The sequence below is a fragment of the Vicugna pacos genome, chromosome 2, assembly GCF_048564905.1.
Source record: "Vicugna pacos chromosome 2, VicPac4, whole genome shotgun sequence".
Taxonomy (NCBI): Eukaryota; Metazoa; Chordata; class Mammalia; order Artiodactyla; family Camelidae; genus Vicugna; species Vicugna pacos.
Genome location: NC_132988.1, coordinates 117957056 through 117984179, shown reverse-complemented (window position 1 = coordinate 117984179; position 27124 = coordinate 117957056). Strand labels below are relative to the sequence as shown.

Here is a 27124-nt window from a genome sequence, read left to right as displayed (position 1 = left end):
CGGAGAGTGGGACAAAGGGTTGTCATGGCCACAAGGCACCCGCCCGTGCGCGAGGTAGTGGACAGGCAGTCCAGGGCACAGCGGTGCAGGTGCCCGAGCACACACCTGCGGAGACCTCCTGTCGCACCCAGACACGGGGCCACCCTGCTGCACCAACAGCCCCCAGTCCTGCCTCAGGTGCCTCCGGGGAGGCAGCCGGCCACCTGTGCCACCTTGCCCCCGAGCTGGGCACTGCCACCAAACCACGGAAGATGTAGCTCCTGCCATTTCAGCCAGTGGTGACAGTAGACGCATCCTGGAACGGCTTGCCCACTGGCTGGTCACAGGCTAGCACTGGGAGGCTCAGCAGGTGCAAGGCACCTCTTCGAACTTTCTGCCCTGGGGTTCCACCCTGACAGCCCCATGCGGATGTCACCTCAACTACGGTTGGGTAAGGGCTTCATAGGAAACGCTGTTGAGGGGGCTGGCCAGCGGCTGGGGAAAGTGAGGCTGACTCCTTCAGCTCAGTCCTTGTCCACGGAACGTCTGGGGCAGAGATGCACTCTACGTAACAGGGGAGACCGTTTCTCTACTCTAAGGATGGAGTGAGCACTTAGAAACATGCTTACACATCCCAGAAACCATAAAGTAAGTGGGTAGAAGACAGTTCAAATCCTCCTGTAGAAAACTCCCCTCCCCTCAACCCTGACGAAAGGCACATTAAGTGCTCGCTTATGGGTGGTGAGAAAAAGGACGTTCAACCTCAAACTCAGGTCAAACCGGCCTCGTGTCTGCATGATGCTGGGGACACTGTGACGCGCAGCAGGCGGCGTCCCACAGGCTGGAGCCACCCTTCTGGATCGTATGAGACCCAGGTGTAAGGATGTCCGCAGAAACGCCACTCGGGATACTGAACAAGCATGAAACGAATAGTCTAAATGTGATCCACGAGGAACCTGTTAAATCTGTGTAATGGAATATGCTAAAAAATTATGTAGATCGTTACTAACGTAAAAGATGTCCGAGTAAAAGCCTATTTCTGAAGCTACACAAGAGCGAGTACGCTGTAACCCTTTAAAGTCCATTTCTCTCTCCATTCACGTATACACTCAGCTGTCCAGAAGGGTGTTCTGTACAAACGTCAGAAGCCGCCACCTTAGGGTGAGGGAGGGACTGGTGGAGTTCCCTTTACACTCTTTAATACCACGCTGATTTCTTTCTTACAATGTACCTTGATCATGTTAACATAAATACACAGATTATTTTTTCCCCAGAACAAGAAAACTAAGCTTTGTCTATCACCCAGGGACAAAAATGTTGTGTTCCTTGCAAGATTCAGGTGGTGGTTCGTGGGGCGGGGAGAGGTGGACTCGTGTCTCAGCAGGCCCCTCCGCTGTCCCCTCCAGCACGGCGCATGCCAGGCTCCCGGCACCACCCGTAAGAGGCACTAAATAGCCCCCACCCGGAGTGGTGTGACGCAGGCATGTTCTCTCCTCTGCAGACACGTAATTGAAAGGAGGCTGGGGTTCTTTACAAAAGAACCTTTGCTGTGATAAATGAAGACAACCACTTGCTTTTTAAATTTTTATTTGGTGTTAACTCCACAAGAAAACAAAAAAAATCAGTTACTCTGGTGTACGTGAAATCAGAACAATACAACCACGGGGAAAAAAATCTCAGCCCAGGAATGGAAAACTGATGCTTCAGTGCTACGGATATGCAATGCGCTTCATACCACAGTGCGTTTCAGCGTTTTGCCAACTTTTTCAAAAATGCTTTTCTTTGTAATTATCCATTCACAAAACTAAAAACCACACGTTCACCTCTGTCGCTGAAAGCCTCTGGGCTTCAGCCACTCAGCTACGAAAACAAATAAATACATAATCTGTTACCCACCTTGCCCATTTATACTCCATTCCCATTCCCCCGTGGAAGGTGCAAGGTCTTCCCACCAGCGGGGAAGGAAGTCAGCACCCTGACCACCTGGAGCCCTTTCCTGATAAAAAGCAGCTGTCCAAAACCAACCGAGCTCAAGGTTGTGTCTGAAATATATGTATTTGGTCTCTGCTACGTAAGTAACGATTTCTAAGATGATCGTCACTGTAGTGATTTTAGGAATTTACAACTTCCAACTCTTTTTTGCCTTTGCTGTTAAATTATATTTCAGTGCAGATGCTAATCAACTTTTAGGAAGCTCTGGAGAAAGAAAAATACATAAAACCTTATAAAGTCTGTAAATAAATAACAGCAACATAAAACCTTACACGCACACACACACAAACCCACTTTAAAGTGTCAAAGACGTGCTGTAAAAAAAAACCACCCGACCTGCGGCGAGCCCGAGCCCAACGGCCCCACGGGCCCCACAGCGAGGCCCTCACAGCCCTGGAGGGAGCTCTCTGTGTCGACAGGTACGAGAAAAGCAACAAAACCCAATGCTCGAAGCAAATCGCGCTTCTCAGCCAGTTCCGCTCCCGGCTACTACATTCTGTGCTTACTGCCTGCCAACGTTGGCGGTGAAGCCGGCTCGTCCGTGGCAGACTTCTCTGCCGCTCCTGATGCCGCAGACACTCTAAACTGATTCCACACATTTTTTTTTAAACAATGAGTTGGTTAAAAAAAAGAAAACAACTTTGAATGTTTAGATTTTGCAGCTATTGCTCCTTCTAACTTCAACCTGTTGCACAGAGGCATAAAAGCTCAAGGAGGTGATCGTCACAATGGACAGGACTGGACGAGACGGACCAACCCCCGGGGTTCCCCAGTGCAGCGGGGAGGCGGGTCCCACGAAGCAGTCACACAGGTATGGGAGAAATCAGTACTCTGCCCCCTGACCCGCCACACACTGAACTTGCTCGAACATTCTCTCAAACACAAAATGAGATCTAAGCTACACTAAGTCACAGCCACAAGAGCAGCTAGCTGCCGCAGCCAAGGTTTCTTTGGGGTGATGAGGTGGTCTTTATTGCATGTCAAACATTTACAATTTCAAGTTCTGGGGGCTTCAATTCAATGTTGGTCACCAGAAAAACCATAATTTGCAATTAAGGTCCTCACCAAGTTTTGTTAAGATCACCACGAATAACCCTGAACAGTGTTTTGGTGTAAGTGTGACTTTCACGTAAGAACAGGGCGGGGTGCACTCGCACCCCACGTGGCCCCATGTGCCAGCCCATGCGCCAACTCCTTGGCTGCTTCAGGTAGCCAGAACGTCACAAACCATGGTATTTTCCATGATATTCTAGAGGGAAATCCTAAGAGAGAAAACACAGTATTTTTTAAGTCTCTAAAAGCACACCCTCGTGGTTTCTATTCCAAATGTACAGGAGATTTTACTAAATGAAGACGGGGACGAGTCCCCGTGCTGCCCTTTCGCCTTCCGAAAGGCACTGATCCACTGCAGGGTAAGTATTCACATCCCAGTTCTTAGAGGACAAAGCCTAAATGTCCCAAAGCTCAAGTCTCTGAATAGCAGAAGTGGTTGCTGACACTGCGATGCTAAGAAGGTAACAGTGATGTGGCTGCAGCTGGAAGGGAAGGAGCTGCAGCTGAGATGCAAGAGGCAGCGGCACTTAAGACGAGCACATGCACACCCATTCTCGGTTTGACAACACAATCTAGTCTATTTCAAATAGCCAAGAATTTAACAGCTTGGAAAAAAAATCTTCAACAGGATAGCTGTCCTCAACTCTAAAATAAGCAAGAAGAGAAAGCTAATTACTGATCTGAGCCAGTTAAGTGAAGAAGAAACCTAAGTTGTTGTTTAGATTAACAGGCCTCACAAAAGGGAAATTACCCCTCACATAGCGATTTTAAAAATAATTTGTACTACTCTGCAGGTTTAGAGATGAGTTCGAGAAAAGAGGTCCTCTTCGCTGGGGTCCACCCACTCGCCTCCGCCTTCCGAGCCCGTGTCCTCCGAGTCGGAGCTGGCGCTGGAGTACATCTTTCTGCGGAAGCCGTTTGATTTTGCTCCAGAATTTCTCTCTCCTGTACACCTTGCTTCATAAACAGAAGACACCTAAGATTAAGAATAATTTTCAACATATCAAAAGTCAGATAATTTTCCAGAAGGGCTGTGCAAGATGCTCTTTTACATACAGAGATTAAGTAGCAAATTGCTGACGTTTTCCTGCGGAGAGTTACAAAAATATGAAGATCTTCCTGTTTCAAAGCAAAACAAACAAGCTTTTCTCCCTGATCCATAAAGGATCCCAAACCCTGATCCTCTGTGTTCAGCCCCTTGGACAGAACGTCAGCTACATCAGGGCTGGACGGAGACAAGTCTCTGAGCACCCACCAGAGGCCAGACTGCAGCCGGCACGACCTCCACTGGGAGGGCGACCGCCCGCGGGGGGCTCCCATTCTGAGGGAGACGACGGGGGACAACGACAAGCAAGCCAAGGGCACACACCATCCCGCTGCCAGACGAGCTGGGGGCATGGCAGACACATAAGAGAGGCTGGGGAGGTGGCTCTTCTGAGGAGAGGTCCCCTCGCCAGAACAGCCAGAGCTGGCCTGGGACCTGGGGCTGTGCTTCTGAACTGGGGGCCTTTCAGTCTCTGCTACCTTCCAGGGAAACTTCTGGCTGGGCGGGACTGTAGCCCACACCCCAGATGGTCAGCATCCCTGGCCCTACGACACGACATGCAGGCGGCAGTCCTGCCCCAGTCATAACACCTAGTAATGCTTCTCTCTCCCTCAGAGTGACTAGCGCGTCTGCACCCACCCCACCCCCCGTCATAGTGAGCAGCACCCCCACTTACAGCAACTAGCAACACTGCCAGGTCACAGTGGCTAGCCAGCAACATCCCCCGAGCGGAGTAACCAGCACTGATCCCATTTCCATGTGGTAGCACCGTCCCTGGCTGAGCCCCAGGAAGGAGCACAGAAAGACAGCCGCGCTACTGGGGGGGCGGGGGAGAGGTACAATGGCGGAAGGACAGCAAGGCCAGGGGTGGGAGCAGAATTGGTGCCCAGCTCAGGTCTGCACTTGGTTCTGAGTCTTCATGGGCCTTTAGCTTTCTCTTCTGCAGAATGGAGGTGACAGCCCCTACCTCCTGGGGTGGCTGTGAGACTAGATGAGGCAATGCCTGGGAGGTCATCTGCCTTGCGGTGCAAGGAGAAGACCGGGGAGGGACAAGTGGCCACAGGAGACCCAGGAAAAGACAGGGCAACCGTGTGGAGGGGGAGGCGGTGCCAGGGAGCAATGGAGGTGGAGAAGTGGAGGATTTGGGATGGTCAAGGGGTGGTCGGGATGATGGGCAGACAGACTGTGTGTGGAAGGTGAGAACAAGAGGAACAAAGAATGAGTTCCAGGCACAGGGGCTGAAGCTGGAAGGTGGAACAGGGCACTATTCACGAGATGGGAAGACTGGCTGGAGAGGCCCCACACATCTGCCTTGACGGGTTACGTCCGACAGGTCCATGAACACCAGCAGCACAGGGTGCTGCGGGAGAAGTTCCTCCCAGGACTCCAGCTGACACTGACAATCCCACTGAGAAGAAAAAGACGTTTCCTTAGGTTCGTTCACCTGCCTGCCTAACTGGGCGAGGTCTGGGCCTAGACTAACCGGGCACAGGCCCTGCACCTCCCTCAGGGAGCTCACAGGCCTGGGGCGGGAGTGGGGATGCGGGCCTGAGTGCAGCCAAATGCCACGGGGCCACGACCAGAGCTCTGCTCTGGGAGCAGCAGGGGGCACAAGGGGCTGGGTCTGTCCCACGGAGGCCGGGAGAGGCGGAGTCGGCGCACCAGAGGGCTCCCTCATGGTTGTGCTCTGAAAGATGAAAAGGGTGCCCACCCGAGGATTTTAGGGGTAGTGACAGGCTCAGGTGTGCACTGAGAAGCTCCCTCTGGCAGCAGTGTGACGGACTGGAAGGGGAGAGGGACATGACCTGGGAAGCCTTGGCAGTAGGAGGGGACACAGACCTGCGGGCCCGTCCACAGAGCGTGGTGATGGGGAGGGGCAGTCACAGGACCCCCAGGTCTCAGCCTGAGTGACAAGGGGGGGTGGCCATTTATAAGTCAGTAATAAGGAGGAGGCAGTCCACTTACCCTATTAAAATCTAACAGACGCTCTTCATTACTGGGTATTTCTTTAACATCTGGATATTCTTCTATACCATTCTCTCCCTTGGCATTTGTATAACATTCTTAATCATTGTGAATGGAGAAGGGAAAAGAGGGAAAGGAGGGGAAATTTCATTAAGACACAGTATGAAACACATATTCTTGTTTCATTTTTCACTGAAAAGTCAGATCGGTTAGGTCTACAACCCGCTGGAGACCTTAAGTAGTCACTAAAAGCAGACACGGTCGGGTCAGCCCGCCAGGCGTGTGCAAGGGACATGCTGGGCCAGTCTAAAACTCTTCCAACAGACTGTTAATGAGTTAAAAAAATGTAGGCCAGCAAAACATACATTCTTGTTACCCAACCATGAGACATTCACTCAACAAATACACACTCATGCCCGTGAGTGACGGGCCCCGGGAGCACGGGAGAGGAAGAGCACAGGGTCTGAGCTCTCAAGCGTGAGCGCCGTGGGGAGGGAGACAGACGACGCACCAGGCATGTGTTCACAGGACGGATGAACGAGCGGTTTCAGGCGTGAGGAGGGCAATGAGGAAACAAACAGGGCAACATCCGTCCTGTTCTTCCTCGACTCAGCAGCAGAGCAAACCATCCATGGAACAGGGGGAGAAGGGGGCTAGTCGTCTGACTGGGTCAGCGGCCCACAGGATGGGATGGGCTGTAAACTGGACTTAGAAGGAATCAAATCGTTCAGTCTAAGGGCTCTCAACCCTGGTTTCACATTCAGATCAGTGGGGGAGCCTTAAGGGAAGTCTGGAAGCCCAGGCCAGCGCCTGACACCGACTGCATTGGTCTGGGGCAGGGTCTGGGTATTAGCGTTTTTTGAAAAGCTCCCAGGTGACTCGAGACACAGCCAGGGCTGAGATGCTCCCACTTTCACCCAGATCAGCCCCCATTCCCCTCAAGGCGTCACTACAGAAAAGGCAGCCGGAGTGGAAGCACCCTGACGTCCCTGTGTGCCAGGCCTCTGCCGCACAGCTGGAAGAGAAGGCCCACCCCCGGAGGGTCCCGGCAGCGGCAGGGCCGGCTCCGTGACTGTGGGCCCTCCTCCCAGTGGGGCGCAGCCTGGGCCAAAGGGAAGGTCACCTGGGCCCTGCCTGCCTTCCCACCATGTACCCTCCATGACCTCTAGTTCTCACAGCCCTAGGCCCTCAAACTTCCTAATTTAGGGTCATTAAAAAAAATCCAGGCTCTGGGATTAGACAGACGTTAGCCGATTCCTGCTGGCACTATGTACTTGTGATGTAAGTTGGGCCAAATTACTGGCCCTATTGGAGCCCCAGTTCCCTCGTCTCTGTAACAAGGTTCCCATTTGCCCTCACAGATTTCTGTGCAGGTTAAGAGATGAGGTGTGTGCAGCCTCAAGTACAAGGCTGGCACACTCGGTAACATCTTCCACAGCTGCTAGCCTTGGGCTTGGGGCCTGTCCGCTGCAGGATAGCGGGGGAGGACGCCCTGCACTGTGATGAGGCGGGGGACCCCGTGCATCCGTTCTGGGCCACCGCCTTTCCCTGGCTGGCCCACCAAGCTCTCATCCACCGGGCGCCGCACCACATCTGGTGACCACTAGTACTTGGCGGGGCAGGCAATGACTTCCTTGACTAGGATATGCCCACAGGTGGGGTGGGACCCCTCCCAGCCCTCCTCCTCCTCCTGCTTTAGGAAAAGGGGTCTGCGGCGCTGCAGGTGTCGGGGCTTTCACGACCCTCAGGTGGACAGCTCTCATGTTCCCGGTGTGACTACGTGCCATGCCTGTTCTAAGCACTTTGGTCTTCACAGCCCTCCTTTAAGGAGGCATTATTTTTAGCCTCTTCCTTACTAACACAGACAATGGAGACACAGAAAGGTCTGGTCATTGCCCAAGGCCTAGCGTCGGGTATCGGAAGCACTTGATTCCAGTTCAGTTTCGTCTCCTGAGCACTTAACTGTGATCTATACCGTCTTCCTACGGGGCTCTCTAAGACTAAAATAACACAAACACAACGAGCCTTCCAAACATTTCGAATCCAGCATATGAACTCTGGAGCTGGGAGCTCAGGACGGGCCTGCCGTGGCGCACGTCTGCAGGGCCTGCGTGGTCTGGCTCCGCCGCCTGGCTGCCCTTGCCGCCCCTGCCCTTCGGCACCGATCAGCTTTGCCAGGCACCCCGGGGCCACACCAAGGGCACCCCTGGTCCTGCCCCAGCTGGTGCTCCTGCCAGCACCTCTCCCTGCAGGTAGCCCCAGCTGTCAAGTGGCTTGTGCCCTGATTCCTCAGGTCCCTGCTCAGACATCACCTTATCAGGACGGTGGGGACGAGGTCTGCGTGCCTCTGCGTTCCCAGCACCTAGGACAGCGCCCAGCACAAGGTAAGTGTGCCAGAAATACCTGCAGAATGGGTGTGTGTGGACACACAGCGAGGTGGGCAGTGGCTGGGCTTTCGTGCTGGAGGGACTCCCACACTGCTCTGGGGCCGGGCCAAACGGCCTCACTAAAAAAAAAGGGGGCAATCCTCCTCCTCCCCAGGGAGGCCGGGGGCTCCCAGGTGAAGCCATGACTCAGAGCAGCACAGGCGTGTTATTAATCATGAGCAATGTCAGAAGCTTCTGGAGCGGGGACCAGAGTCGGCAGTCGCGTCTGCTGAGTGGGTGAGCGACCACCTGCTCTCCGGGTTAACCTCCTCCTGAGACTACACGCGCCCCTACCCCACAGGCTGAAAGAATGATGCTCCATGACGTCACTGCAAGGCGACTGTGCAGGGGTTTAGCCCACAGTTGTGAGGTAAAGGTCACTCAAAAGCCGGGTTACCGTCATTCACCACTGAGAGTTTCTTTACTCTCCACTGCACAGCTGGCTTTAAAAAGCACCTCGTACTAACAACCATTACAGCGCCCACCGACGGGCTGCACAGATAGCCCCGACCTAGAGCTAAGGGCTGGAAGGGAGTCCTCACTAGTGACAGAAAACCGGCCTCACGCTGCCAGGACAGCCTGCGACACGGTAACGAAGCACGAACTGGGCACCCAGCGGAGACAGCTGCTGGAGAGAGCAAAGCTTCTGGACCACGAGAAGCCAGCCTGGACTCAGGGCTGAGCTTAATAGCTAAATGCCTGATTCTGGGCAAATCCCTGAACCTGAGACTCGGCCTCCTCATCTGAAACAGCGGTGACATCTCCCAAGGGTTTTGTGGGTTGTATAAAACATTGAGAGCACCTTGTAAGTAATGAAGAAGCAACCCAAGTGTTAGCTATTGGTAGAGCAACAGGCCTTTAATAATGCTGTTTAGTAAACAAAGATGTTAATAAAGAAGACTCTGCCCTGTACTCTCGTCATGACTCAGCCAAGGTTTGGGGAGGAGGAAGGCAGGGTTTGGGGAGCCATTTCTGTGCCCAAAGAACAAGCAAACAATCCCAGCCTGCCTCCTGCCACCCCGTCAGCTGAGGGAGGCCAGGCTGGAAGGAAGGCCAGCAAGGCATCTGGGGCCTGGGGCGGCGCAAGGGCGCTCTGGGCAGGAGGGCCACCACCGGCCCCAGGTTAACTCTAATGAGCTGACGAGACGCACACACGTGAACGTGCAGACAGTAACAAGCGATTAGCTGCCCTCAGGGTCTGACCCGGGACACTAATAAATACAACCTGCAGCTGACAGAAGCCCGGGACCAGCGGTCCGCGCACACTCGGCCTCCCGAACCGACTGCTCAGGTTGCCTCCTTGGTCCCACACTTAGCCCCAAACTTCAGATCAAAGTTTTTTTTTATAGCTTCTGGGTATGTCCACCTAGGAGGCTCACAGACTAAACCTGCTGCTGTCCCCGGGCCCTCTCTACCTGGCCTCCCCAAACCCCCTCCTGCTATTCACTCCTCACAGACAGGCATTCACCAAACTCTGGCACCCTCTGCAAAACCTCTCGATGCTATTCTGTGCTCTCCATCCCCAAAGGGGCTCTAGCCCAGGCCTTCCTCCTGTCCCACCTAGATCACGGCAAGGGCCTGAGTAGGCGCCCTTCAGTTTCCCTTGCCCTTCCCCACTCCAGTCTGTTGCTAGGATTGTTTTAAGACACACACCTGCCACGACACCTCCAGTCGAGATCTCTTCTGTGGTCTCCTCTCCTGCCTGTCTAGCTCCACCTCACTCAGCACAACCCCGAGCCCTAACCAGATCCGCTCGCCCCCCGCCAGCCTTTCCTGTCTTGCGACAACCCGGTTGGGCCCAAAGGGCCCCTGCTCCCCGCCAGCCTGTGCTCGGGCTGTTCTTCTCAGGGGGACCCCGATCCCCACCTCCCCACCTGGGCAGCTTCCTGCCTAAACACAGGGAGTGTGTGGGGCCTGTGTGTCCAGGCCCCTCGCCACCTCAGGCTGTGGTGAGTGTCAGAGCAGGGTCCAGTCCTCAGTCATCTCTGTGTCCCCAGTTCCTGACAAACTCCAGCTGCACAGAAGTCCCCTGGTAAACGTTTCTTGGACTGAGATTCACAGCAGAAGAATTTACTGCTCTTAACGACCAGACAGCTGAGTGAACGAATGAGTGACCCAATACAGGCCTCCTTACCTTCACACTCTGACGCAGGAAAAAGAGGAGAGTACAAGGCTTTTTCCCACCAGGTCTGTTTTTCTTGACTTCTATTCATTCCTTGTACATCAGTGTTCAATACAGGCAACTGTTTAGGTTAAACCAAATACAGAAAAAGTTTACAAACTTTCAAAACAAAGAAAAAAAATTCAAGCTTTATTACCTATGGATTACAAACCCAGGACTTTTAAATTGGTGGGGTTTTTTGTTTGTTTTTTCCTGCTCTAGACAAGGTGAATAAAAAAGCCAAAGTGTTCACAGCCTATAAGGGAAGTTTCTCTTAAGATGCTTTTACATTGGAAATGAAACAAAAAAAATCTTTCTAAAAAATACAACAAAACTCCATAAGGGAGGCAAAAACGTAACAGGAAATACACTCAGGTAAAGCAAATTCCTGGATTTTGGAAGTGCAGAGAGAGAACGGGGTAGCCCAATCCTCCACTAGTGTGAGGGGCCCTAGAGAAACAGGGAGGCCCCTCTGCTCCTTCACACATTCAAGCAGGAGGGAGTCAAAGAGAAAATGGAACAGAAGGAAGTAACTCTATAAATGAGTTAACAACCTCATGTCTTTTACAGCAGAATTATCTGCTTTGGTGAGAACCAGAAGGAAGCTGAGACTAAAACCAAATAATAAAGCTGACAGTAACTCAAATTCAAAACAGGAAACAGACATTGAAATGAGAGGAGGGCAGGACTCCTGAGAGCAGGAGACCCCATGCTCCGAACATGACCATGGCCCTGGCGGCGTGGAAGACACTCACGTCTGGGAGACCCAAGTTCGAACTGAGGCTCCATCCTTTATTGGCTGAGCTCCCAAATCCCAGCTGGACCTCACCCACCTGCCTGGGCAGTGAGGACAAGATGCAATGTGGCTAGTGTCCCTCATGATCAAGGAGTGTCCTCATGAGTGGTCATTAGAAGATGTGGCCCTCTGCGGCCATCACAGGTAAACCCTGGTTTGCTGGGGGTTGGGGCAACCTCTTCACGTTCCCTCCACGCTGTGCCTGATGCCAGGCCCTCCCAGGGTAAGGCCTGGCATGGGCATCTCTGTACCTCCCACAGCCGCTCAGTCTCAGCAAGTGTCTGCTCAGTCAGCGGACAGGACCTGTCAACACTGCCTGCATCTTTATTGTTCTACAAGACATTTCATTATGTATTCAAGTTTAAAACCTGAACTATCTTAGCAACTAATGATCTTCAATTCTCTAATAGGATTTTGTTATCTCTTATAAAGTATTTTTTATTAAAATTTTTTTGATTCAGTAATTTTTTTATTACTTAACTAAATGGGAAATGCATTTCAAATTTTCATTTTCACTTAACTTTTCAGACATACTCCTAAATTAAAAACCGAAGGAGAACTGTACTATCTACCCAGAGTGGTCAGTTAACTTTCACCATTTTCTCCTGCGGGTTATTCTAACAATAAAAATTAGTAAAGTTATTACACAAACAGGTAACAAGGCCAACAGCGCCGACAAGGCCAGGCTTAATGCAAATAAAGCCAGCAATATGCAAGGTCTGCAGTTAATTCAAGGTGATTACTGCATTCGGCACGTAATTCACAGCACCGTGAAACCGTCCTGGAAAGGCCTTGCACTCTCTTCCAAGGCAGACCTATTCTGTGGGAAGATTACGTAGTCTGCTCAAGGTGAGTAAGGACGTCGCCTGGACAGAACTCTGTCCATCATCCCCAAGGCACTACTGAGGAGATGGATTTGAGGGTAACAAGTTCTTACTTGAGAAAGAAAATGTCTGGGGGCAGGCAGTGGAAGGACCAGAGCTTTATTCACATGAGTGTAATGAGATTGCTTATCTTTTAATTCTTTAAAAAAAAAAACAAAACACGGGGGGTGTAATTAGGTTTATTCATTTATTTTTTAATGGAGGTACTGGAGACTGAACCAGGACCTCATGTATGCTAGGCATGCTCTCTACCACTGAGCTATATCCTCCTCCCTTAATCCTCTCTTGAGACCGTGAGAATGGGGCAAAGGGTAAGAAAAAGGAGAGCACTCATCAGGATGGCAGGACATGGTGGGGCAAGCAGGCTGGAAGGGTCAGGGTTCAGCTGGGGGGCTGGGTCAGCATGAACAGGAGGAGGTCAGATCCAGGCGGAACAAGGCGGTGAGCTTCTGCAGAGCAGGGGCCAGGTCTTATTTACCTTTGCATCTCCAGAAACAGGGCCCAGAACAAAGCAGATGCTCAGTGTCTGCCAGCCTTAAGAAGAGGTTCCACCTGTCGAAGTCCCTGATCACTGAGCACACCACTCTCTCCCCCTCTCTCTCCTGCTCACACCATCCGATCACGCCAGCTTCTGGCACAGTTTTAAGATCTGAGTGTCAATTCCAAGGGCAGGGACTGACTTACCCCGTTTTACACTGCACTGAATACGGAGTCAATGAATATACATTATTTTGACATATTTCCGCTTAGTTATTTCCAACTTTTAGGCTACAAAGATGACCATGCTTTGCTTAAATAGTGTTTAATGTATTAATTCAACTTCTGGTTTAGCTGAGAATGAAAAGAATGCAGAAAGAATGGAGAAATAGGAGAAGAGAACAGAGCACAACTTGGGATGACCTGGGTGCCCTTCTGCCTCTGTCCCGCTCCCCTCTGCCTCCAGACAGCTGGTTGGCTCACTTTCCACCTGCAAGCCCTCCTTAAAGTTGCACCTTTGCGAGGAAGCCAACCCTGATACCGTGGTTCCCGTGGAAACTCCTCCAAGCACCCTCGCCCCCCACACCCCTTATCCGGCTCTTCTTTTCCACGGCACTGGTGTCCTAGCACACTCTGTCCCTTCACGTTGCTCACTGCACGCACCTCCACAAATGCAGGGATCTTGGTCTGTTCCTTTATGCCCAGCACCTGAACTTAGTAGGCTCTTAGTATTTGATGAATGAATGAAACAATGAAAAAAAGGAGAGGACATGGACTTAACCCAGAAAACCTGACCAGAAATGTCTTCAGCAACAGACGTAATACTCAGCAATTCTTTAGAAGACGGAAGTTAGGCGAAGGCTCACTGCTTTAAATTTTCACTAACTATTCTTAGTTCAGGTTAGAATTCAGAAGGGAAAGGTTGGGTATTCCTCCTTGGGTTTTACTCTGGGAACAGAACCCTGAATAGTGCCCCCTTGCCACAGTCAGTTCTCTGTTACTTGGGTCACAAAAGGAAAAGAAAGCCTCCCTTGTTCTTTGGAAGAGGAGAAAGGAAACATAAATGGAGAGATACGTGTGCTACAGAGACAAGAGACACGGCACTGACCGTCATGAAGTTAGGGAAGGACTCGGGCTCTGGCCTCCGTGTCCTCAGCGGTCACGAGGGTAAATGAACCACCACAGAAAGTCACTATGGGCACTCAGGAGGATGATGGTGACAAAGCAGAGTTGGCACAGGGCCTGGCAGAAGCCGGCTGGTCGCCATCCCCCAGGGTGGCCTTCACACCTACTCCTCAGGGCCTTCTGACTCCCATGGCCCTTGTCTGCCGGGCAAAACGGCCTCTTCTCCTGGACGAGGCCATGAATTCCGGAGGACGAGACCAGGCTTTGTGCTGCTTCCCTGCACCTTAAAGCGCACGGCACGGAGTCAGCAATCACGCCAATGACAAAGAGCACACCTCTGCCACCAATCTGTGCACAAGTGGATGCCAGTGGCACACTAGGCTCCTCACCTGTCACTGCGAACTTCAGAAGCCATGACTTAACTGTTGGCACCTTTCCTGAACACCTGAGAGATTTCAAGCCTCTTTATCCTCGTGTATGCTATTCCTTCTGCCTAGAGCGTCCTGCCCACTCCTTTCTGCCCTGGACGCTCAGGTATGTTCAAAAAGCCTTCCTCAGCTCTCCCAGGGTGGCCCGGCTCTCCTCTGGGTTCCCGTGGCTTCCTGTACCCACCTTCCCCACGCCACCTACCATGGTGCTTAAAACTATGTTGGCCCAAATGCCCTAAAAGGTAAGGAACTGCCTAGGAAATTCTGGTACATCAACACAAAGGAGTAGTATGCAGAAAGTAAAAAAGGAAGTGTAATTATAGGAAAGTGCCATTTCAGTTTAAATAAACAGGAGAAAACAAATGTGAACATGTATTTATTTATATCTGTATACAGTGTCCTTGGAGGGTACACCCCAGGGCCCACACTGGTGGTTGCTGCTGGGAGGGGGGGAACTGGTTCACCATGCATATACCCTCCTGTAACCTCTGAATTTGAACCATGGGAGTGAATTACCTATTTCAATGAAAATAAATGATCTGTTCAAATTGGTCTTCATGACCAGCCTGAATTCTCTCAGGGCAGGGAGAGTGTCTTGTTCATTCAGGGCCTCTCATCTCACAGATGGACATGGACAGCTCAATGTTTAATGAATGTTTTGCTGAATTGAACTGAACCAAAGTTTTGAAAAGAATCATAATTTATGTTCCTGGGCACCAATTCTTCTGGAAATCCTACATTTTAGACCTCTTGCTCTGAAACAGGTTGGCAACCAGTGACTTTTAAAACAGGGCTTCCAGATCGCTGTTTGTAAAGACTGTCCTCACTCATGAAAGTTGGGGAGAAGACCCTCACAGGAACTCCCCAAGACTGACAGGCACCATGAGAGTGAAAAGGCACAGATTCTAGTCCCAGTCTGGCCCCAAACTGTCCCTTAAGGCTCTCTCAACCTTTCTGCACCTCAGATGAATCTGAAGCAAGCTCCGCCCTGGCCCCGAACATAAGTGACGCTGCTGAGGCCCACAGCAGCCGGCCTCTCAGCTCAGTGTCCTCTGAGGACGTCACTGGCAGCTAAGACCTTCCGAGACAACCCAGAACTCTGTAACATCAATACATCAACATACTAGAAAGCGAAGGAATATGGCAGTGGTATGATGCAGAATCTCGCTTCTTTCCTCTTTTTCTTTCTTCCCCATCTGGAACCAGGTAAAATACAAAGTACGTGAAGGAACATTTAAGGATGAAAAGTGGGGCAAGAAACAAACAGGTAAAGCTAACAACATTGTTTCTTTGTTCCGAGCAGTTCACATTTCAGTGTTTCCATGGGATTCAATGCATGTCTCTTTAAGGACCCCCAGGCAAGCTAATCACTGCAGTGACTCTTCAGTCCCCTGGGGGCTTCCCCCCACCACTTGCGCACAGGTCCACACCTGGGCACAGACCGGCCACCAGTAAGGCATGATCCTAGCCACGAGGAGCTTGTAATCTAACAAGAGAAAGTACATAAATAACTCATGAAAAATAGCAAGTGCAATTAAAAAAAAAGAGGCATAAAGCACATAAAAATTATAAGAAGGGAGAAATGACTTCTGATGTGGGTGGGGGTGGAGCAGGGGAGAGAAGAGGAATGAGGGACGCAGCAGTGAAGGAAATGGGAGCTGACGGGGCCTCACGGTGTGGGCAGGACCCAGAGGGGCCCAAGATGGGTGGGCTGTGCAGGAGGACAGAGGGGAGGGAGGGGACACGCTGCTGCTCTCCGGCTACAGGTGGCGGGACTTCTAAACACCTCTAGTGGTCTTTTTAATAAACTGCCCCTGGAACAAAGCCAGGCACTGCCGCATCAAATAGTGGCTGAGAAATGGGCTGATTGCTATGCTTTTTGGTCAAACAGGTTACAGCCTTAAATGTTATTTCTTGTAAACTCAATTTAAACTCAAATGACTTCTTAGGAATAATCAAATGGTATAGTGACTCCCATTAACAAAAAGATCATTGTTAGCCTCACTTGATAGACTTACCCGTGTAATTCACGTAGCTTCAGGAATATGCACTTTGTATAAAGCAAGGTAACATCTGTTCTGTAGAAGTTACTTTTTGCATTCGGATTGTGGGTTAATTTTTACACATACTACAATATATTTTAGAGAATTCTATATAGATATAATTTATTTTACATAAAAAACATAAGTTTCAATGAAGGAATCAATGTTTCAGAGGCAGATGGGCTTGCTACTTAAAGAAACCCTTCCCTGCCACTTCTGAAGAGCAAAGGGCCTTCTGAAGAAGAAACAACCACCTCCTGATTCACTGACTTTGAGAGCTGGAGCACTCACATATTAGATTTTGCTTTAAGCATAGTACATGCACATTAAGACATCACATAAAAATCTTATATCCTGTGATTTATTTAAAAATGTCTTTTCTCTGCAGAAAATGTCTGTCTAGTTCAAATTTATAAATATCAAATCCATTTTAAGTCCTTATGTAAAATCGTAAGAATCCTAAGTTTTATGACATTTAAGCCAAAGTCCCAATAATTTAACCCAAAACTTCACTGCCTGAAATGGCTGTTCTTTAAGATTAAAGTCTGATCAAATCCTTTTATCAAATACCAATACATACTGACACATACCTCATCCAGCTGTCCTGAAGAAGCTGGGTTATCTTCATAAGCAGGCAACTGACAACCTGCTTTGCAACTGCAAAAATTATTAATTTCTTCCTCACATTGTGCCATTATTTTACAATTTGCTTCTGAGCTTTCTAGATCAATTTCCAGAGCGTCATTCATGTTACACTCCAAACACGGATTCTGCTTTCCTCCTGGCAGAATCCCAGCTGATTCCTCCTGGGAATCCAGTGATGTCTGAGCACTCTTTTCCATTCCGGACTTTTTTAACCTGGGAAGGAATTTTCCAGACTCAAGCTCTAATTTTCCATAGTAATGGCCTTCTTTCTCTGCATCTTCTTCCAGTGGTTTGAGATCTGCCTGTGGATCTTCAAATGCATCAACTTGAGAAGGAATGGGAATGGTTGCTTCATCTTTTTCAGATTCAAATTCTGACTCGCTTCCTCCTCCTGGGGACAGTTCAGATGCAGAAATTGGGCGAAAGTGAGTCCGAGGAGAGATCCGGATAGCCCTGTACTGTGTTCTGTCAACGCCACATATCCTGGGGTGGAAAACTTCACTGTCTGAATCAGAGCAGAGGATTGATTTCGGTTTAAAACTAGGGCTGAAAGATGCAATCCCTTCAGGTTCAAATGAACATTCTACATGAAGAACTTGTGAAAATGGATTGCTTAAGTCAAAGGAAGAGAACGAATATTCAAGTCCAGGATCTTCAACTTGAAAGTTACCACAAGCTCCTAGTAAGTCTTCATGGAAGATAAAAGAAAATCCCTTATTCAACCCATTTTCCCCAGTCTTCGGCTGATCATTCTGTTCAAATGACATGAAGGGCTTCCATAACTGCCTGTGGCCAGGAGCAAAGCTGTTCCCTGGGGTCATAAAGACATCTGTACCAGCTATTGTCACCACGTCAGAAGCTGCACACTGTAACAAACTTCCTTTCGTGTGGCTGGGCGGCACGACTGCCCACTCCCCATCGCTGTTAAAGGATTTGAGCTCTCCATAAACTCCTCCGAGAATGAAGGAGTTCTCTTTATCCTGGGCCACATCCCAAGGTTTAGAGGGGGTGGTATAATCACCACCGTCCACCTTTGACAGCTCACCAGAAACAAAAGCCCCCTTCTCCAGGTTCTCCTTCTGCCCCTCCCACAGGTGGTACTCTGATCTCTGCACGGCCTTACTGGGCTCCTGGAGCGGCTCCACTTCAGCTTCGGCGTCCAAACAGCAGCAGTAGTTATTTACATCTGTCGAAAACAACTCGTCATCAATTCTCTCTGTTTCTACCGCAGCTACAGAGTTTCTGTCTGCCATCTTTGTCCAAATGTCTTTAATTACCCCTGAGCTGTAGCCATCTCCATGCGGACTGCTTTCACTACAAACCTGTGTAGCTTCAAAGGTTTTGTTTTCTGGTTTTTGTTCCAGCTGAATACCACAGACAGATTCTAGTTTAGATTTTTTTTTGAAAACCAACGTCGGAATTTCTCCTAAAGTTCTGTTTTGCTGGCAAGTTTCATCTTGCAAAAAATCTAGAAGTTCTTCATCTACATAATTTGACGAGACTCTAGGAACTACATAATTAATATCATCTGCGTTAAACTGTGTGGGTTCTTCAAACTGAATATTTAATGTCTCATTGTCTGAACGTGTTTCTTCTGAATGGGACCATGGACTACAAGTTCTCGTTGAAAGATTAGAACAGTGTTCGTTTTCTTCAAAGGCACTATTTTTGGTCCATATTAGCAATCTAGACTGTGTTTTCCCAAGCATATTAGCACTAGAATCTGTATTTTCATTTCCCAAGTTGAGTGTTTCAAAAGAAAATGGTAAAACAGAATTACTGCATTGCACTTCAAACACTGAAAAACAAGAGTTTATGCCAGATCCTTCATTAATATCTGAAAAGAGCTCTTGATTGCCAGCAAGCAAATGCGGACTGAGCGCTGTGCTGTCTAAGATCGGGGAGAGTCTAATAGGAGAGTCTCCTCCAAAGCTCTCTCCATCGGCATCGCCAGAGCTGGACGAACAGCACTCCCAAAACTGAGCCAGATTGCCAAGGTCTTGTAGGAAGAAGCCCTCGGCGCCCACAGAGCTGGTGGAATCTGTCCATATTGCACGTTCCCCTTGCAACTCCATTCCATCTAACACTATGCAACATTCTGCCTCAAAATCTGTTTTCTCTTTGCTTTTCTGTCGAATCATATTCAAAATCCGACTTTCTCCTTGCATTGTTTCTGAGGCACCAGGATCCAACATGGATTGGTCAATATCCACTTCATAGAAGTGCGTTAATTCTGACAGATGAATATCATCCAAGTATCTGTTGTCCTCTGGTAGAGAACAGAATGAGGTCCCAGTGAGGTCAAGGTCCTCATTTATAACTGCAGGCATTTCTACAAAATGACCATCAATGAAAGTACCCGCTGCGAGGTATGTTTTATGAATATTATTGTTGCTGATACACAGACCGTGCACTGATTCAGACAATTCATCTACTGCCTCAGTTGTCAGATCACTTGTGTCTTGTCTGTTTCGGTATGTGGTCTCTAGTTTACTTTTTCTGCTCAAAGGAACAAAATACTCCGCAATCGGCTCGGTGTACCACAGCGGCTCCTCCTTGTACTCTCTGTCGTTCCTGCTCTCTGCGCACAGGTCCCTCCCCTCGATGCTCCCAGTGTCTCTTCGCCCCGGCTCCTTCAGCGGCCTCCTGCCCCGCCTGCACAGCTGCTTGACGGACCCGCTGCTGCTGCTGCTGCCGCCCCCGGCCTGCAGGCTTCTCTCTGCCTTCTCACTGTGTTTCAGTGAGAGCCTGCTCTGCCCGTTCCGCCCTTTTTTGTTTCGAATTTCCCGTGTCTTGTGTCTCACTTTCACGCACTTCATGGATGCTTTCAGCTCTCCCTGGTTACCACTTGAGCTCGAGCCTGCCTCGCTGGAGCCGGAAGACCAGGAGCGAGGGCGGCCCTTCCCTTCGGGCTTGTGTCGGGTCTGCTTTCTGTACAGAGCAGGCTTCTCTGCACCTGTGCCGTCCCTAAACGTGGTCTCCTTCTCGCTGTGACTTTTGCTCTGGGCCTTCTCGTGCACGGTGTTGGGCACGTCACTGCGTCTCTCCTTGGTGGCCTCACCTTCGCTGTTGCAGTCCTTGGGGGAGGACGTGTCTGTGCTAGCTGGCGGGGCTGTGGATGACGAAGAAGAGCTAGAGTAAGAACAGACTTTAGACTTGTTCCACACAGTCATGATTTCTTGCAGGCAAACTGGTTTCTCAGAAAGTGGTGGGAATGCTTCATAGTACCTGAAAAACAAGTAGAGAATTCAAAAGTGGGCACTCAGATGTATCAGATACAGTAAAACAACATCACCAATCAGAGAAATGGGATATTTCATCTCAGAAGTCAATGTTTACATCGTCCATGAATTACTAACTTAAACAATTAATAATACAGTAAAATATGTCTTATATTTAGTTCTATGGATCAAGCACCTTTATGTTCAGCACTGGGATAAGCATTATAAGGGTATTTAGAAGACATGCAAGGGACGTGTTTAGTGTTTGGATTCTAACTAAGAAGTCACAAATGAGAGACATAACACAGTGGAGAGAATGTAATCTTTTGATAAGAGATATGTGGATTTGAACCTCAGCTCAGTCACTGACTGTGCCTGTGACTTTGAGCTAATCATGTGGTGTCTCAGTCCATTTCCTCAACTGTAAAATGGTGGTAGTATGACTTACCTCACAAGGCTGTTGTGAGCACTGGAAACAGGTGTAGGTGAAAAGCTGGATAACAAAGCAGTCGAGAGCATGAGCTCTGAAGCCACACTCCCTAAGTTTGAATCCTGACTTTGCCACTTACTAGCTGTGTGACCTTAGGCATGGTCCTTAACCTCTCTGTGGCCTACAAAATGGGGTAATAGTATCTGCCTTGGAGAGCTGTCAGTAAAGGCATTAATATGCGAAATGAGACAGAGAGCACCCCAGTGATTACTGCTGCTATCATGGCCTTTTCCCAGGAGGCCAGGGCAATGCCCAGCATCAAGCAGGCCCTCAGAAATGGCAGGGGTCATGGTATTCAAGTGCTCAGAAAAGAGGGTGCTGGTGAGGCCTAGAACAATTAGAGAAAGTGGACCACAGTGGAGCCTTCAAGTGTCAGCCATGCAGCAGTTTGGTGAGTACTGTGAGGCCTGGGACCCTGTGTGAGGACACGAAGATGCTGTGCTCATGGAACTGAAGCCCCACTAGACCAACAACTGCTGGAAATGCAGGGCAGGACAACCAGGAAGGCTGGTTTCAGAGGGCTTGAAAACAAGAAAGAAGAGTTTGCAAGAAACTAGTAGCCATTGAAGGTTTCAGAGCAAGACAGCCTGCCAAAGGAAGACTCGAGAGTCAGTCTGGCTACCAAGGTGGCCTAGACTCGACTCTCCTTTTCAGTCTATACCAGCACTGTCCAATAGAAATGTATTGTGAGCTTCACAAGTAATTTTCAATGTTCTGGGAGTCCCAATAGAAGTGTAAGAAGAAACTGGTGAAATTAATTTCAACAGTGTATTTCACTTAACCAAATATATCCACATTAGCATTTCATATGTAATCAATATTTTAAAATACTAATGCAATATTTTATATTCTTTTCTATATGAAGTCTGAACTCTGGTGAGTATAACACATACAGCACATCTCAATTTGAAGCAGCCATATCTCAAATGGTCAACAGGCACACACAGCTGTGGTTACCATGCTGGACAGAGCATGCAACACAACCAACTGAATGCTGTTTTTCCCTTAAGACTTAGGAGTTCATAAGATTCAAATAAAATGTATAATAAGGAAGTCTGCTTACAGTGCGGCCAATTTTAATACTAGCCATTTACAGAGAAAGACAGAAAAGCATCTTCAGGAAACAAGTCTGACGAGGTCATTGACTTGCTTGGCTTCCTTGTGTGTAAAACAAGAACAAGCATAATTTCTCACCACTGTCTCAGAGGACTGGCGTGGATGTCAAAGGTCATATATGAATGGATCATAAATAACAACCTTGCTTGTCTGATTGGTTCATTTCAAACACTGATTTAACATGTCTAAAAAGGAAAAGACCGTCTTACTCACCTTCGAATTCTCAGTGTCAAGTACACAATACGTGCTCAATAAATGTTTCCTGGGTTATAAAATATCAAACTAAACAGAAGATGACAAACACTGTAAACCATGCAGCAGTCATTAGTCTGATTTTAACAAATGCACACTTTATTACTGAGTACAAGCTTACATACATTTCCACTTGATCCTTTGCTGTAGGGGATAATTCTGCCTCTGGAGAGGGAGACCCCTCTAATTTTTTGTGAATCTTCTCTTCTGTTATGAAACAAAAATTCAGAAAGATTTGTCTTATATCTAGTAATGCTTGTGATTTTACAAGTTTCTCAAGTAAATTTAATCAGGAATTAAACAGGTTTTTGTGGCTTAAAAAGAACTCTATACCAGTTTGCCATTTCAATAAAAATCTCTCTCTTCAGTGTGCCAGAGGGAATTCTCTGGCTAAACTACATCAGCATTGGGCTGAGAGCTGAGAGGAGTTCATCTCAGCACTGACAGTGCTCTGGAGGTACTTAATTACCAGACTGAAATCCCCTGGGTACCTATTAATTACACCAGAAGGAGAGAACATCTATTTAGATTCCAAAAATACTTTCTCACAAAATTCTGCACTCACGGACTTTATATTGCCTCATCTTGACTAATACTAACATGAAAGAAAGTTATTACAATTAGCTCTGTTACTAGGTGAGCAAGGGCTGTGTTTCAACCAAAATAGAAGCAAAGGGCTATACTCTTAGCTTAGCTCATGATACTGACCTCAGATTAGAAACAAATAAACTGCGCCCTTGAAAGGCAGGCTCACGGCTTGCTGGACCGCAAAATAACCACGAAGAGGACGTGGGAAATAAAGATCCTTAACTTAACAGGTAACTTCCATTCTACAGGCTTGCAGAGAAGTTGGGAAAAGCAGCTGTGAGGGTGATTCATGAACCAAAATGACTTAATGAGTTTGTCAAGTCTGCCTGCCCCAAAACTTCCAGAGTCAAGGCAGAAGTTCCTTCCAAACCTGTAATGATTAGTTTTGACACCTTTGGAGGCCTTGATGTCAACAGGCAGATATTAATTAGGGTGTGTGTGGGGAGGGATGGGAAAGAGAAGAGATTATTGCTCCTGATCCCTGGGCTTCAATCTGAACAAAAAGAGAAGTCTCCTCTCCCTGAGGGCACCTGTGGATTAAGTCACTCCTCTGAGAACAGGGATGTATCTACGAGTGATGGTGGAGGGAGGGCTGACCCAGAAGCCACTTACAGATAGAGACACTGCCTGATACCAGGCCCCGGCCCCATGACACACCGAATACAAAGGCTTTGTTCCTGCTGCCTTTCCTTTTGGATCAATTCTATTTCCCCCAATCAAACTCCTTGTTGACTAGATCCTACTGCACACAGACAGCCTTTTGGAAGCGGTGCTCTCACCTTGCTTACTCTGAAGGTCTTTCAGCCTGGAGCAGAGCTCCTCCACTAAAGTCTCGATACCAGAGCTCTGCATGAGAACAAAACACACGTTAGTTTACTGCCAGGTATGCACAAGTCAGGGATTTGTATACTCTTGTTTTAGTACAAAAGTTTTACAAATCTTCCATGTTTCAAAAGAAATACATTATCAATATTTAAATGAACACAAGTTTAAAAATTACAGGCTTGCAGATCCAATTAAGTATAAATATTTTACTAATAAAGTATATTCAAAGGCACCTACTAATAAAAAGCGAAACTATCAATGTACCTCCCAGACAGATTCTGTCTTCCCAGGGATGTAGCATCTTGCCCACAGGGAAGCCTAAGGACCTAAACGCCCATCTTATGGTTAAGTCAGTCACCATCGAAAGCAGCATTCTGTACCTGTGGAGCAAGTGCTTGTAACCAGATTCAGTACAAATTAAAATCACAAAAATCTCACTGTGGGCCTCTAGGAGCTCATGGTCTGAAGAAAGCAAGGTGATTTTTTTTCTCTTTTAAAGTGCACACTCGTGACTGGAACAGAAACAGCAGACAGAAAATATACATCGTTACCGTGAACAAATGTGAAAGCTGTACTTCAAGGGTCATGAACAGGGCATTAGCCTCTGCACAGACCTGGGGTAAAACGCAAGAAGAGCACGTAGAGAGTCTGAAATCGGGAGGATGAGAGTAAGAGCCAAATTCTGAAGAAAAATGAGTGCTGGAAACAGGCATGAACAAATCTTCCACCACGCCGACTGCAAACTTCTAAAATTCTCTATTTCTCACAGGGGGAAGAAAGATCTTTTACAAGGAACAAAAAAAGTGAATGTACTTCCTAGGAACTTCACATTTATTCAGTGGCTGAAAGTCCTATGTAATGTGGAATTGAGTCTCTCGGCGGGCACGATCCAAACAGATGCACAGGACTCTGCTCGCCCGCGGCCCTCAGAGGGCCTTGAGGGGCTAAAAATAGAACGTTACCCCATTCACTTCCCTCAGAATGACTCAGCACAAGTACTAGAGAAATCCTAAACAAGAAACCGCACATTACACAGTTTGAGCAGTGAGAAAAATTACCATGAAAACGATTAATTATAAACACTGACAGTCACATTCCATTCACGTCATATCGCAGCTTTTACTAGGAGAAAGGACAGGAGAAGAAAGGGAAATGGGCCAGAGAAGAGCTGTCCTTTCCTTAAAAACACTCTTAAAAACCATGGTAAATACTAGTCACAAACCCAGCTCTGACTACACAATTCTATTGGAGAGACTTGGCTTACCATAATGTTCAAGGTGTGATGAGTATGGCCGTTTTATTCCACTTCCTCCAGGCCGTGAACCTAACACCGGCGTCAGCTGACACGCGGCTGCACGCTTTCCTATACAGCCAGTCTGTGTCCCTGTGTTTCTAAACCTGGTGCCAGTCTCCAGGGCAGAGCACCGAGCCCCTAGGGATCGCTTATTCCACTCCGCTCAGTGCTCTGAAGCGGCGGGCTGTTTACAGGTCTCCATGGAACAATCACCACAACCTAGTCAACAGATACTATTTTTTACGCCTCATCTTGGAAATTACCTTCACGCAACTATAACTTCAGTTGTTCTGGACAGTTAACGCAGCTTAGGAGTATACACGTTGCTGTCAAACATAAACGGAAAAGCAACAACGGGCTTACTCCTGATCTCTGTGACCAAGAGCAAGCTCTACCCACACCAGGCCTCTGCCTTTCTTCCTTGATTCCTGCAGCATCCTACATACACATACACATACACATATACATATATAAATAAAAATTGTTAGACCACTGGGTTCCCGTAATAGCAAACTGAAAAACTAAAGGGGGTAGCAAAAGCAGCACTGTACATTGTCATCTTATGGCAGCTGTTCTGAGGTGTTGATTTGCTGTTAATGAGAAGTTTTACTTACTTTCCCAATTATGATATAAACTACTAGATAAGTTTAATGATCATATTTTAATAGTATACCATATCCACAGGGGCATTCAAGAATACAAAGAGACTGCAGTATCTTAAGAAAGAGGAAGTACATTACACCCACATTTTAGGGAGAACTCTACAGAACATGTTGTAGGTGAAAAAAAATACCAACATTCTACCACTGAATTCATGAATTGTTTTCTCAACTGTAAAATGGATATTACCCACTTGCCCCTCAGAATCAAACTAACATGCAACAGTGCTCTGCAAACCGTAAGAGTGCTCTAAAGTTCACGTTATGCTCCCCGGGTCTGAACGCGTGGAGCTGCGCGCACACAGGGACTGCGCGGCGCAGCAGCGGGCCGGGAAGCAGTCTTCCAGGTGCACGGCCGTCCACTGGTTTCTCTCTCTCTCACCCTGTCAACAAATGGTCAGGGGCCCCCAGTGTGCCAGGCAGGACACCCGGGGAGACAAGCTCCCTGCCCTCATGGAGGCTACACTCTAATAACCCTTACTTCTCCAAGGAGATGGCCAGGAGGAATGGATGCGGGTCTGCACTCCCACCCTGCCGCATACTCCCCGGGCAGCAGGCTGTGGGCCTCTCCCTGTCTCTGAACACCTGCCTCTCAAGAAGCCCGCGCATAAACTAAGAAGATGAACGTGTGAGGCACCCATGAGAATGCCTGTCATATCAGTCACCTAAACACTGGTGCCTTCTCTAGATTTTGCGTATGTTTTTGATTTTCCAAAGTCTCATATTGGGATTCATTGCTTTTGAAAAGCCTTGAATTTCTGCTGCTATTTGAGCTGGAGGCTGGAGGAGGAAGAAACATAACTCATCTGACCCAGATAACCCAGAGGCCCCTGGATTCTGCCTGGGCTCTGGGTGCTGGCACTGCCGCGTCCCCTCCCCTGGGCTGCAGGCTGGAGTCAGACCCTCCCGTGATGGTGGAGACGGAGCCTGCGTCAAACACTGCAGCCACTGTCCCACTGCTTCTGGGAGTCTTGTGTGTTCCCAGACACATTTCTGTCATTTCCCATCCCACAGCATTTCCAGTGCTTCTCCATCCTCCCTGCCTCCCATCCTGCTCAACCAATGACCTTAATCATTAGGATAAAGAAAACAAAGGCAAGCTGATTTATTTTGCCTCGTTTCCTCTCCTCTCCATATTCAAAGGTTTCTGCAGCTATATGAGTCATCTCAAAGGTTAATCCTCTATGGAGAACCCTTTTGGACTGGATATGCTCCAATACTGGACAGGTACTCCCACACCAGCCTTGTGATCACTAAGCAGCATGATCCTCAGGGACATTCAACGGCCCGTTCCATTCAGGGGCGGCAAGGTGGGAGTCAAAAAGAACTGGGTTTGACTTTCACCCCAGAGTTAGCCACATGACTAGTGAGCCATAAGTCACTCACCTACTGAAGCCTCACTTTTCACAGCTGGAAAACAGTGCGAATACCACTGACACAACTCCTAATAGTCGGTTTGGGGGCTTCTTGCGTCAGTCCCCTCATTTCTTTTTTCTCTCGCATTTACAATTTCTTCATTTTTTGGTTCCTCCTTCTGGGAGATTTCCTCAGCTGTATCTTCCAATCCTTCTGTTGAGTCTTTTCATATTACTATTTTTCAAATTTTCAAGAGATCATCTTGTCCCTTGAGTATTTCTTCTTTGCAGCAAGCTTTTCCTCAG

The 27124-nt window shown here is 48.4% G+C and overlaps 1 protein-coding gene across 5 annotated transcripts in view; it reads right to left on the bottom strand.

Moving 5' to 3' along the window:
* Window positions 1–1549: 1549 nt before the first annotated feature.
* KIAA0232 (KIAA0232 ortholog) overlaps window positions 1550–27124 on the bottom strand; it is an 82884-nt gene continuing 57309 nt past the window's right edge. For 2 of the 5 annotated variants that reach the window (XM_072946558.1, XM_072946553.1), the window contains 7 exons: window positions 23465–23531; window positions 22223–22304; window positions 16964–20246; window positions 15456–15527; window positions 10595–10703; window positions 6035–6132; window positions 1550–4000 (listed from right to left, as the gene is read on the bottom strand). In XM_072946558.1, coding sequence (XP_072802659.1) covers window positions 3821–4000; window positions 6035–6132; window positions 10595–10703; window positions 15456–15527; window positions 16964–20246; window positions 22223–22304; window positions 23465–23531 — 3891 coding nt within the window. In that variant the 3' untranslated portion in view covers window positions 1550–3820. The remainder of the gene's footprint in view (window positions 4001–6034; window positions 6133–10594; window positions 10704–15455; window positions 15528–16963; window positions 20247–22222; window positions 22305–23464; window positions 23532–27124) is intronic. The other 3 variants (XM_072946562.1, XM_072946569.1, XM_072946570.1) reach the window with 3 other exon arrangements.